At 40.6% G+C, this 13844-nt stretch overlaps 1 protein-coding gene across 1 annotated transcript in view; it reads left to right on the forward strand.

Moving 5' to 3' along the window:
* The first annotated feature begins 560 nt into the window (after window positions 1-560).
* NDUFS4 (NADH:ubiquinone oxidoreductase subunit S4) overlaps window positions 561-13844 on the forward strand; it is a 47989-nt gene continuing 34705 nt past the window's right edge. The window contains exon 1 of the mRNA XM_066181143.1: window positions 561-702. Within this exon, the coding sequence (XP_066037240.1) occupies window positions 617-702 (86 nt within the window). The 5' untranslated portion in view covers window positions 561-616. The remainder of the gene's footprint in view (window positions 703-13844) is intronic.

Genomic DNA, 13844 nt, shown 5'->3' on the forward strand with positions numbered 1-13844 from the left:
TGCCACTTGGGAGTCACAGAATCAACAAGTGTTAAGGGTTGAAACAGATCTTAAAGATCATCTAGTCCCAATACCCCTGCGATGGGGCAGGGACACGTCCCTGGTTCCCTAGTCCGGGTTTCTCAAGGTTTTATCCAACCTGGCTTTGAACACTGCAACCTGCTTTTGAGCACTGACTGGGGAATCCACAAACTTCCTGGGCAAACTGTTCCGGTGTTTCACCACCCTCACGGTAAATAATTTCCTTCTCATAGCTAAGCTAAATTTCCCCTCTCTCAGTTTGTGTCCATAAAGAAGATGGTGTCACAACCAACGCTGCCAGAAAATGTTTCTGGGCCAAACATGTAACTGGGGGAAAGGAGCGTCTGCACTCCAAACACGTGAATGGCTCCTCCACGGAGGTCCGGGTACCAGATCTGCCTTCCCTCCGTGCCAGCAGTGCCTTTCGCCCCTGTCTCTACCAAGCCCTGCCTATCTCCATCGTTCCCGACCCCCGCGCCCTTCCCCGCCGCCTCTTTCCGCCGCCTCTTCCCACCCTCGCCTTCGCGTTTCCTGTCCGGGCGGAGGAGGTTTGGCCCCGCGCCGCCGCCGTCTCCCAGCAGCTGCGCTGAGCATCATGGCGGCGTCTCTCTCAATGTCAGCGGCGCTGAGGGTCCTCGTCGCCAGGAGCGGTGCGGCCGCGGTCCGCCCGCCGCCGCCCAGGTAACGGCACCGCGGGCTCTCCGCCGGCCGTCCGGGGGGCACCGCCGCACCCCGGCGCCCGCGGGGGCCCGAGGAGGCCGTCCTGGGCCTGGGCCTGGGCCTCGGCCGCAGCCTCCCCGGAAGCTGGGCCGGGGGCGCCGTGTAGGGCCCCAGCGCGGATGGGGGGCGGCCGGGCTGGCAGCAGGCGCCGGGCCAAGGCTTCCTCCGTGTCAGTCCGTGCGTGTCCTCGCCCGTCCCCGGCTGTGCGTGCGTGTCCTTGCCCGTCCTTGCTGTCTGCCTGGCGGTGACCGCCCGCCCGGTGTCCTTGCGGTGCCTAGAGGTCGGGTTCTGGTCGTCATGGCCTCGCTGCCGGAGAGCGTAATCTCGCCAGCAGTCTTCCCGGAGATTTGCACTCTACTGCATTCTTTTGTATCGTGTTGCCCTTCCTCTCCATTGCTTTTTCGAAACACGTTACTTTTTTCAGAGGATGAATACTGCTTTTTCGTCGATTTCCTAAAAATAGTATTGGAAATAACTTTATGATCTTAGGTGGCACTTTGTTATTTGTTTCTTTAGCCCAGAGACCTGTGTTAGAAGTCATGGCCCGACCGCGAGTTGAAGATGCGTGCGTGTGTTCACATTTGCGCGTCTCACGGGCCCGAGGCTTATGTAAGATCCCGCTGTAGTCAGGAGAGATAATGTAGCTCAATGCCTTCAGTTGTAATTTGGAGGGTTTGCTTTTCGTCCTCCTTAAGTCTTTACATAATAACAGATACAGGTTAGTTCCAGAGATTTTTTTTTTAAATATGTGGGTGATTTTAAATGTGTATGTGTATATAAGTATGTGTGCCTGCATGTAGAAACACACAGAGAAAACTATATACACACACAGAGAAAGAACTATAGTTCTGCTGATTTTTTCACATTTTTATTCTCTGATTGTCCCATTGGCTACTGCTGCCTCCTCCCTGCTGAAATTGCACCTGCTTTACATTGTTGAAGGTTAATTGTCAGTCTGCTAAAAATGCTTTGAAATACATGAGTATGAATTTAGGAGTTCCTCTATGCTGACCCAGAAACTCCCTGTTGGTGTTCAGCTGTGTCTTTCTGCCCTTGTGCCACTCCTCTGTGGTGCTGACAGAGCTGCTGCCTGTCCCATGTGTAAATTGGGTCAGTCAAGGGTTTCAGGCTAAAAATAATTTGGTTTGTTTTAAAGTCTTACCATTCTACATTTCAAGTAATTAATTTCAGAATAAAGAGTTGGGTGTAGCAGGGCTGGGTGTGACAAGCATGGAAGTGTGAGGTAGGTGCACCTCAGTTGGTATTTCTTCTTTGAAACAGTGCATCAGGTCCCTTGCTTGCCACAGAGGGTGAGGGAAAGTTAGTGTCCCTTGGCCTTTTTAGCGAGAGGGATACTGGGGGCACTTGCCTGAGTGGGACTGAAACTTTAATTTCACATTCTGATCATAGGTCAGCAAGTTTTCTGGGATAAGAGGGAGAGCATTATGAGTTTCTCTTAAAGTTACTACGCAGCTTTGTAATTACTTCTTGTTGTTAGAGTGAGAGTAAAATTTTCTATGGAATAAGGAAAAGGTGTTTCAGAATAAAATCGTTTTGGCAGTATTAGGGAATGTGTAAGACTCATTTATTCCTTAAGTTTTGCAAAGTAATTATTTCCTGGTTAGGTAGGCACTGAAACTTAAATATTTTCTCAAATACTCTTTTATATAAAAATATCTATATATGAAAAATATTTGTATGAAATTTTATTCTTAACCATCCTCTGTAGTCTCCCTACTTGGGTGTGAGAATCAACATACATAATTACAGAGAAGAATTTAGGATTCTATGTTTTAAATTCAGGACGTCTTCCTGCAGCACATAGTGAGGTGATAAATCAGATAGAAGAAGACCGGAAGAAAGTGTATTGGTTGCTTTTTTACTTTGTATTGCTTCTTGTATGTAACTGTTTGTTTTTCTTTGTTACAAACCATATAGTCTTTGTTACAGAGCTTTCAATCCTTTGTGTTTCTTCAGAAACCTAGAGAAATTTTGGTATACAGATAGATGCCTCAAAGTTGACAGTGTTCAAGTCCCATTTTTAGCTTTAGTGTCTCATGTCTCCTGACCTCACAGATCAGCAGCTATCCAAAAGACTACTTCTTTGAGAAGCCAGTAGTTTGCTGCATATCTTGCAATTGGATATATAAATCCTGCAATACTGGTTTCCTTTCAGAAAAATATTTTGACAGATACAATTTGATACAAGTAGTCTCTTTGTTTTGAAGTATATTTGAAGTATTTATCTGTCTAATTTATTGGTGGAGTAATCTCTGTCACTGTCAAACAGTAGAATGTTTTATACTAGTATGCTAAATGTGTGTCTTTAAGTGAGTACGGGTGATACAATTACTAACAATAAAATTATTGGTGTTCTTGGGAGATGACTAAAGAAGATTCTGGAGCTGTCAACCGTGAGGGCATTTGAATGACCCTTATCACTCCAGCACTATGCTTTGTTTACTTAAATTCAGAGTAAAGTTTGGTTCTTTGGTAAAACTTCAGGCAAGTTTCATGTTACTTGCCTAAATTAGGTTATGAGAGTAACATGGCTTATTGTTTGGACGCTATAAGATTAAATTTTAAGCATTCAAAATGTAGTTTTATTTGCAGTGCATTTTAATGCAGGTTTCTGCATGTGAAACTTCTTATAGTGCTCCAGTTTTCAGAACTTGAGTTCAATAATAATATGTTCGCTTTCCAAGAGTTACAGGAGAAGTTCTGTTTTTATTTCTCTTAGTGATACGTGGTTCTTAGAAATCTCATTACATCATCTAGCTCAAATACTGCTTCTATCAGGATATGTTTAGACACTTTAACATACACATGCCAAAGCTGCCCAATGATTCTGAACTGGTTATTTCCACAATATGGACATAAGTGTTCAGCCTGAAATTAAGACAACATGCAGCAGCATTCCTCATATCTTCATGAAATTCTGAGTGCTTGTTTTAAATCACTTAAGCAGTGTTTACTGATTCCCTCACTATTTTGTCTGTTGGTGAGCCTAATAGGTATCAGCAAGTACTTGAGCTGATTCATAAAGTAAAAGTGTCTCCTTTGCTTAGATCCTGTTTTGAAGCTTTCATGCTTGTAAGATCTGTGAAGGTTTCAGGAGGCTTGAAATTACGTTGAATGTCTTCTCCCTAATTTGACCTAAAATATTGCAGTTTCCTTCCTTTAGAAATATGGACAGTTGAAACTGGGAAAAGAAAGCTTCAAGCAAATTCCTGCTGAATTGGGAATCAGATATTTGTTTCAAAACTACTCTGGAGTTTTTCTGAGAAGCCCTTCCTATCACAATTTTTTGGAGTCAGAATTAATTTCTGTTGCTGTAGCAGAATGTTGTGTGTAGGTGTGGTATGGCCACATGCTTTATACATTTCATGGGAATGAATTTTTCATGTCGCTTTTCAGTGGTTTTTCAAAATGTATTACCTTGCTCTTGTAAAGCTGTTGTAAAGACTGAGTACCACAACAAATGTTTTGCTGGTTCATCATTGTTGCAGGTTCAGGATGCCCATGCACAAACAACTCAAGATGCAGTAGGAATTGGAAAGCAAGTCAATTTGAGTAGTCACTTTTGCATAAACACATACCAACCCCTGTCTGTTGGAGAAGCCACTGAGCAGGAGGAGGAGACGGAGCATGGTGCTTGGGCAGGAGGGATGGGTGGGCTGTGCACTTTCCGGGCATCCCCTAGATGAAAACAGTGCATCATGTCCCCCTCTCCCCTCCACCCCAGAACCACACCTTGTATCCCCTCCTCAGGAATGGGCAGTTTCAGCATCATCTCACACAGGGCCAGCGCATGAGATGGGGTCATAATGGCCCAAGATCACACCTCCCTGCCGGCAAGGGCTTCCTTGTGTGTTATTCCCCTTTCACAGGATGAATCCCAGCAGGTGACTGATACATAATTTCATTACTGAAGGGTAGTTTTACCAGCTAACAGTAAGGTCTTTTACATTATCCTGGCCGTGTGTACGACAGCAGACCAAGTATGACAGGCCTTAGACCTGTCTTCTGTATCTGACACAATCATAAATGGATATCTGAGGTTATGAAAGTAAAGAATTATGGACGGCTGTGTAGTACGAATTTACAAATTCACTGATATTCAATTCATACTCAAGAAATTGAGGAAATCTGGGTTGTCTCAGTTTTCGGTTACTGTCTTTATAAGCAGGCTTCCCCCTCAGGAAAATGAGGAAGAAGCCATTTTTGTGGCAAAATAAAAGACTTCTAAAGCAAAAACACTCTCCTGTCTTAATTTTTTATCCTGTCCTTGCATGGAAAATAGAGTAAATGCTTACCAACCTTAAAAAAATCTGCAAGGTAACTAGCTTACTCTCTTGTGTTTTTGTTTGGTTAGGTTTGGTTTTTCTTCTTTCATGAAATTATATTGGTCTTTTTTGCATGTCAGTACCAAAGCATGTGTTAAAATATGGCTTAGTAGACTTCCCAGAGCTAGGTCTGGGTAGAGCAGAGAGCTATTTAGAGATGCACAAAGCCTTGGCTGAATCTGGTTAATAGGAGCACTATTTGGCCATTGTTAGTGCTAGCCAGTGTGAGATTTTTGTCAAATCTGGAATAGGTAGCATGCTGCGGAATTGTATTACTTATTATTTCATCCACCTGTTGTACATGTCTGCTGCTTGCTTTATTCCATGCAATATATAAAAGTATGTGTGATGTTGTCAGGCTCAGGCACATCAGAAGCTTTGGTTTGCATTCATAAAAAAGATAGTTCTGTAGCATTTATCTTTGTTAAAATTATTTCTGGTGACTGATATAATCTGTATAGAGAACCTGGAATAAAATTTAAAGATAAGAGAAAGAGGAGGAGAATAAGCAGTCTTTTTGCAGTCTTGCCCTAGCTGTGTAAGAGATGTTTATAGGTAGTTTTATTTTGGTTATTCACCAGGAAAAAAGATGTATTTGGCTTTTAAAATACACATTTGGTTGGAATTTTACAATTTTATCTTAAGTATGTGTTTTGGTTTTAATATGTATCAGAGCAAGTACAGTGAGTCACAGTATCTTACTACATAATAGTACTAAGGTAAACTCAAATCTGGAATAAAATTCCTGCAGTTTTTTGCTCATGAGTTGGTGGTGACATGGAGTGTTGGAGAAGACTTAAGGTGAAAGATAGGGAGAGACAAATGGACATTGACAAGGGGAGAAAAAGATGAAATCCCCTACAGTTCATGTAATGAGCATGAGTTTAAAAACAAAACTCTAGGCAGCAGGGAGTGTTTGTCTGATCTTGCAGACACCCTGAAGCAGTAGTTTGGGAGTAGGTAGGTATTTCATATGTCTGAAATACATAATTAGTTTAAAAACAACTCCTTTTGACTCTGTCCATACTGTTCAAATAGTGATGATGTGGTTAAGAGAGGGTCTAGGATCCAAATCTTGCCTGTTCCCTGTGACTGAATGCAGTATCAGTGGTTATTTGTTCTAGTCGCAAGTCCTTTTATGACGGCCTGTGTCTGGCTCTTTTGAAGGACTGCCCTCTTTCCACAACAACTTTGCATGCCTTCAGGAAGAGAAGGGGAAATTTCTGAAAAGTAGGATGACTTTATACCCTTTGCAGTATTTTATGTAGTATCTTAAAGCTGCTAATCCATCATTCCTTGAGTAGTTGCAGTAGGATAACTTACTCATGTCTGTTGTGTTCATGGGTATGCACCATTATTAAGATATCAAAGTGACTGTGGTGAACCATAATGGTGTCTTAGATTTCCTGTTTTTTCCTTCTCTTGTTTAGCATTATTGGAAGTAGGGTGTAGGAGTGCTCCTTGTTTCCTTTGGAGTGGAAGGAGTAAGCTTTGGAAAGCCCCCATGGAGTAATGAAGATGTTGGATGTAATGAAACATGGGAGCAGTAGGATGTTGCTGTCAATGTGAGCAATTCCATCACAGTGAAAAAGTGAAAAATACTGTGTATCATGTAGTTTAGTGGTAAGCTCAGATCAAGCTCGTTTGAGTTCCTGAAGTGTATGGGATTCCTGTAATGTTTGTGAAAGTTTACATGCTTTGGTATATACTACTGGTACAAACTAGTGTACATACTGCACAGTATTCATGTTGAGGAGGAAGAGGATGGATGGAAAGATGTGCAAGTAAGAGGAGCAGATAGGAAAAAAAGTCTGGGTGGGCCAAAGTTTGAGAATGTGGCAAGGAGATGTGTTGTTCTGGAAATGGCTGGTTTTGTAATGTATTTACGGAGAAGTAAGTAGAGCAGGCATCATGTCAGCAAGGTGTTCCTAATAAGGCTTCTTAGATTGCTCTTTCTTATTGCTCATATAACTTGAGGTGACTTAATTTAATTATATTCAGTTGCTTCATTTTTGGAATTGGAAACCCAGAGGGGAGGAATGACACTGCAGAAAGTAAGGGTTAAACAGAGACAAGTAGACAGATGTTTAAGATACATTTGTGTTGAAAGCTAACTAGTAAATAAGCAATGTGTTTGCTTCTCCACTAAAAGTGCTGAATGCTCTTCTAACCAATTGTATGGCAGTTAACCATTGTGGGCTCAGAACTGTAGGCTACTTACATAAAGTTTGGCTTACTTTTAAAAAAGCATTGTGGCATGTGATAATAACTTTTTTTCAAAAACTTACTGATTTGAGAACCTAATAATCTTCTCTCTACTTAGAAGATTTGAAGAGGAGTGGAGCCATAAACCTCAAAACTGCACCAAAACTAAAAATCCAACCCCTCAAAAAAATCTTTTGAGGGTAGAGGTGAAGTTTGTTGGCGGTAGTATCCTAAAACAGAAGGACATAGTACTTTTCTTTAGGGACTAAAGAATTTAAAACAGAATCTTAATACTGCATTTGAAAAATTACCCTTTGTTTTCAAAACAATCCCCCAGACATTCTTATGGAAAAGACTTTCATGTTCATATATCCTAATACCAAATATTTTATATCTCAGAGTTTGAGAAATATATTTGTAGAACTTGTTGCACTAAGTTGAACCACATTTTTTGTCAAATAAATTGGCCAGTAGTACGATTATGAAGTGCCAAATGGATACATGGGAAAGGGGAATAATTATGCCAGCTGTCAACGGACAATGTTTCAAATCTGTGTTAGCAAAATAATAAAATTTGTTTTATCGGTGTAGGTTTAGTATACCATGTTCAACAGATTTAACTCATGGTGGAAAAATACTGCTATTTGGATTTTAAAAATGACCTTGATTTTTCCTTAGTGTAGGTTTGAGTGTTTTGACTCAATTCACTTTATTATTGCCTGTCTTAGATGAGATAGACTGTTTTAAGAGACTGAAGTGCCGAGAGGCTTTTGTAGTTAGCAGGGAAATGTGAACCTGCTCACAAATAGTTAAAAAAAACCCTCCAAGTTTAAAAACTCTTATTTTATACTAATAATTACAGTAAATTTGTATGATCCCTAGTAGCTAAATATTGTATATCTTCTACCCATGTGCAAGTTTTATTTCTTACAATAATACAGTGGATTTTGCAAAGTTTTTAAAATTCTTTTGTAAGCATTTGATTCTGGGTGTGTTAAAAAATATACCTCCAAACTGTGTTAAGATGTTATCCTTTTTTGTTTCTAATAGAAGAAATCTCTAAACTAGCAGGAGGCAAGCTGAACAGTTTATGTTACTTTCTTTATAATGTGTGTTTTCATATTTCTTAAGAAATTAATGGCATTATTTCAGTCTGAGTTTCAAAGGGCAGTTGTTCTTTCCTGGTAGTGTAATAGTATATTTAGGTATTATTTAGTTAACTCTTTCTAGCTGCAGTAGTTTCTGTCTGAATCTTTCCTTTACCCATAAATGATGTTGAAGAAGTAAAGTAACTTTTTCCCCAACAAGACAGACTGTAGGCAGCTCCAGAATGTGTGTGGACAAACAGTTCTTGCAGCTGCTTATTTCTGGGGTCTTAACATGGAAGAGTTCATAAACAAGTCCTGTTCATTTTTTTAAGGTCAGACTTTACATATTTTATATAAATATTTTTAGACCTTTTACAAATGTATATTTTATATATGAACACCTCTGACATTGTCATTTGTGATCTGTCAAAGTAATCTTCTGCCAAATGTTCATGAAGTAATCTGTTAAGTGTTAGTGATGCCATTTATATTGAAGTCCAAACTAAAATTTTGTTGCAGATAATGGCTGTTGAGTTTTTAATATTTTTTTACAGATTTCAGTAGTTTTAAGTTAAGATTTTTATGGATATTGCATGTTCAGAAGTTATCATGTATCATTATCTTTCTACTATATTTTAAATTAAGGAAAAAGGCAGAAAGTTCTTCTTACAGTAGCTTTGACTATTCTGTCACATGTTTGGGGAGTATTTGCATCTGCTGCATAAATTATTGGACAGAAAATTCTGCAAGAGTGATGTTTTGTCATATGCCAGTGTCTATGCCTACCAGAAAAAGAGACAAATAATCTGCATGTTGTCTGAACTGGTATTCAGGAATAAGGTTTGCCTTCAAAACAGCAGTGTTGCCTTAAGGCTTTAGAAAAGCATGAGTAATAGCTATACTTCCAGGCTCCTTTCAGAGAGAGAGCTAACAGCTGATCAGATAGTGTGAGTATGAAAAGGAAGAAAGAATAATACTTGAGGAGGAGTAGAGGATCAGTGTACAAGGAAGAATACAAACGAACACACAAATAGAGTAGCTGATTATATTATTTTTATTCTCAAAGGTGACTTCTCAAAAATGCTTCTGAGATGTGTTTACATTAATAAATAATGACAGATGGAAATAAAATTAAAACAGATAATTATGGAAAAACAGAATGCTCAAGCTTTCTTTGAATGTAGGCTTCTTTTATGTAGCTTGGCAGTTTCATTATATTTCTCTTGTAGCACACAATAAATTGTCTTTCATCAGTTTAAAGAATTGTTCCAAGACTGCAGATGCTGATGCAGTATGCAAAAGAAAAGGAGTGTTTTTTTCCTAGCTAGCACCATGTAATTGTTGCTTGCACTTGTGTGCAGAATAGGTGTTAAAGTTTTGGTGTGGTAATTTTTTTAAAAACTCCTGTGGGAGACACTTACATAGGTTGTTTACATTGCAGCCAAACATTTGTTTTCATCTCAAGACAGATGTGTATTGCAGTAGGTATTTAATCATGCTGGTACCCACAACTAAAAGCTTGTTTTCAAAAGATACTAACCACACAAGATAAGATTTAAAATCAGTCATTATAGAGAGACTACATAAAAATTAAGTCCTTTGCTTTTGTTGCAATATGAGGCTGAAAACCAAGTGCAGATAAATTTCATACACTGGAAAAAAAAACAGTATTGTATTTGATAGGAATTAATGACAAGCAAAGTGTCAGGGAACATCAAGGGCTGTCTTCTACTCCAGAAAGTAAGGCAGGCTGGAAAGTAAGGGTGACCCCAGCAGGGACAGTGCCCTTACTGACCAGAACAAAAAGCCAGAACCAGGGCTGGAGGTGGGTACACCTAATGATGCCACTTAAGCAAGGGCTGAAGATCCAGAGCTGAGATTTTCAGTGGAGCTCCAGGGCCAGGGGTTGTTAATGGGGGTCCCTTGTGAGGCTGGTCATGGCCATTAAGACCTGCTAGCGTCCTTAGTGTCCTGATGCATGGTCCCAGTGAGTTTGTCTTTTAGACTGTCAGTATTAGAGCACTTGAAAACTCAGACTATATTCTTGTGTGTGTGAGGTGGCATATTGGTGTATCTTCTCTGCATGCAACTCAGTAGTCAAAAATTTATTGAAGTATCATGGAGGTTGTTCTCCTCAGAGGTGTATAAGAACCATGTGGGCAGACAGATCAAGTGGTGTGATTAAAGTGTGTGACATGGAAGGTAGCTAAGGTACGTGATAACTGTGGAGTGGCAACAGTTCAACGGGGAATTGAGGACAAAATTAGTGTCAGAAAGGAAATTGAAGAGAAAGGTAGCTGAGAAAAGGCGAAGTTCACAAAGCAAGTGTGAAATTTAATCATGCAAAATAATAATACCTAGATTATCCCATTCTCATCTAGAACAACAGCTAAGCACACAGTTTTGAAAAGAAACCTGTATGTCATGTTCCATTTGTAAAGCATTGGGCTTTCTCTAAGTGGCTTGTACTACAAACAATATATAGCTCTTAAATACAGTTTGTCATAGCTACCCAACAACTAAGGCTTACTAGCCAAATAGCTTATGTGACTTCCATGGACTTTCATTTTCCCGCAAATCCTATTTCCCAAAATAGTCACTCAAACCACTACACTAAATTTGGCAAAACAGAAATTCAGCGAATGTGAAAACACTACGCCATTATAAATCAGGATGTAGTTTTCCAGTAACATTTTAAAGGATTCTTTTTTGTGTTGTAGTTTACAGTTCAAGTGTTTGAGAGCATTAAATAAGAAAGAAGTTGCCTTTGATATATATACACATATATATGTATACCATGTTTTACAGGCCTTCGATTATTAGAATAAGAATTAATTAAGCCAGTAAATGCTGTCATATTCAAGGACTAAATCGGGAGGAGTGGATAGGGATGAAAGCCAAGACCATGCTATGCCAAAAATCAGTTTGCAAACACAGAGGAATCTTTACTCCTTTTTTTCTGTTTAATGTTGTATGATTCAAAGGCTCTTTTTCAAAATGCACAAAATAAGACAGAGGTGGGTTGTGGAACATTAGTTTCATTCCTCACAGTTTTGGAATGAAACCCTTTGACTTTTGTTGTTCCTTCTATAAAGAGAGCACAGTTTATAGTTTTGTCAAGTTGTATGGATGCCTGAATTGTGCATGTGTGGGGAATTTGACATTTAGAAAGCACAAACAAAGCAAATGTGTCACCTGGGTATTTTGTCTTTACACCCTACACAACTTTTCTGTCTTCTTTTTTAACTTTACTAGGTTTTCTAACTAATGTAAATGTAAATTCAGTTGATAGTTGTTATGGGCTGTGCAGCATTTCTAGTATTTGTCTTTCAACTAATTTGCCTGTAAGAGGTTTCTGGTTCTTGGCAGCCTTCTGCTTTCAGATTGTGAACTGAGGTTAATTCCTAAGATTAGGCGTTCCAGTTTGGAGAGTAGTGTGTAATGAAATGGTTTATTAGCAACTGTACAAGTGGCAGTAATTCAGAGATCCTGTGACCTGACAGCAGTTGGACAGATTACTGTTATATTGTTGTAAATGTAGTATACCAAGTCTCCTTTCCTAATGAGTTCTTTGATTTCTACAACAAAAATATTTAAATAATTTTGAGTAATTTTATTCTTAAGCCCCTCTCTCAAAAGTGTTTCTAATCTGTTTCCTGTAATCTGTCAGAGACCACTGGTATGCTCTGAGTCATGTGCATGTGAGGGTCAAGGAGCACTGACATGACTTCTTTTAGAAGTTTAATTGCAGATAATGACTCAGTGTGAATCCAGTCCTAGAACTTGAAGAAATGTTTCGATACCAGCCTAGGACTTGCAAAGAACTGTTCCAAGATGTGCGGCTTGTTGCTTGCCAGTGTGCTGACTTGAACTTCCAGGCTAGCTCTGTGGATTTTTGGCTGAACTCTTCCTCAGCTCAGGCTGTTTGCATTGTGCGTATGCTTATACTCAAAAGCTTAAAAGACACCTGTACAGCTCTGCAGGAGTAGGTTGAGCGGACCTGGACATACTGTCTGCCTGATGTGGAGCCTTCTGGAGGACTGATCTTTGTTGTGCACCCAGTCATGTTGTCTCATTTAGCTGGCTGCTCAAATGAGCCCTGTTTGAGTCAGGGAAAGTGCAAGCTTGGTACTAGGTAAGGGCTAATCTTCTTTATTATGTCTTGACTTCAGGAAAGCTAATTAAATGAAGAAAACTGGTGGTGGGCAACTCATGTCTTCACAGAACTGACTTGTGTCCTGAGGAATTCACTGGGATGCCAGGGTGGATATAGCACTCTGGTCCTAGGGTAGTTCTGGGACCATTGTGCAGTGGTTCATCTGATACTTGTTTGAATATAATAGGTCAACATAATTTTATCACCTGTGGGATAATTAAAGTGTAATCTAAAGTAACTGAAATTTGATTATTTTCTACCTAATTAAGTATTTACTGCTTGAAAATATAATTTAAAAGAATAATAGAGTATTCTGAGTTGGAAGGGATCCACAAGTATCAGGGAGCACAGCTCCTGACCCTGCACAAGAAGTGCCTGAGTGCATTGTCCAAACACCTCTTGAGCTCTGTCCCACTTGGTTCTGTGACCACTTCTGTGTGGAGCCTGTTCCAGTGCCCAGCCACCCTCTGGGTGAAGATCCTTTTCCAAATATCCAACCTGAACTTCCCCTGGCACAGCTTCATGTTGTTCCCTCAAGTACTGTCACCACAAATAAGAGATCAGTGCCTGCCCTCCGCATCCCCTCACAAGGAAGTTACAGACTGCAATGTGGTCTCTCTTCTGTTTCCCCCAGGCTGAACAGACCAAGCTGCTTCTCACGTGGCTTCCCCTCAAGAGACTTCAACACCTCCATGGCCCCCCTGTGGGCATTCTCTAATAGCTTTATGACCTTCTTATATGGGGGTGCCCAAACCTGTCCCCAGCACTGGAGGTGAGGCCACCCCAGCCCAGAGCAGAGGGGACAATCCCCTCCATTGCCCGGCTGGCTGTGCTGTCCCTGATGTCCCCAGGACACGCTTGGCCCTCCTGGCTGCCAGGGCACTGCTGGCTCATGTTCAGCTTGCCCTGGCCCAGGACCCCAGGGCCCTTTCCATGGCACTGCTCTCCAGCCTCTCATTGCCCAGTCTGTCTGTACATCCAGGGCTGCCCCAACCCAGGTGCAGAATCCAGGACTTGCCCATGTTAAATTTCTTCTTGTTCATGATTGTCAATCCTTCTGATTATGGAGATCTCTCTGTGCAGCTTCTTTGCCTTCAACAGCTCTTCCCAATTTAGTATCATTGTCAGACTTGCTTAGTATCCCTTCCTGTCCTGCATCCTTGTTGTTAATGAAGATGTTGAAGGTCTCAGGGCCTAAGATGAAGTTCTGTGGAACGCCCCTAGGGACAGGTCCCCAGTCTGATGCCACCCCATTCACTGTAACCATTTGTGCCCAGCCCATGAGCCAATTTTCACCCATCCCACAAT

This window comes from Chamaea fasciata, unplaced genomic scaffold (genome assembly GCF_029207755.1).
Source record: "Chamaea fasciata isolate MVZ Bird 193981 ecotype frontalis unplaced genomic scaffold, bChaFas1.0.hap1 SCAF_4, whole genome shotgun sequence".
NCBI lineage: Eukaryota > Metazoa > Chordata > Aves > Passeriformes > Sylviidae > Chamaea > Chamaea fasciata.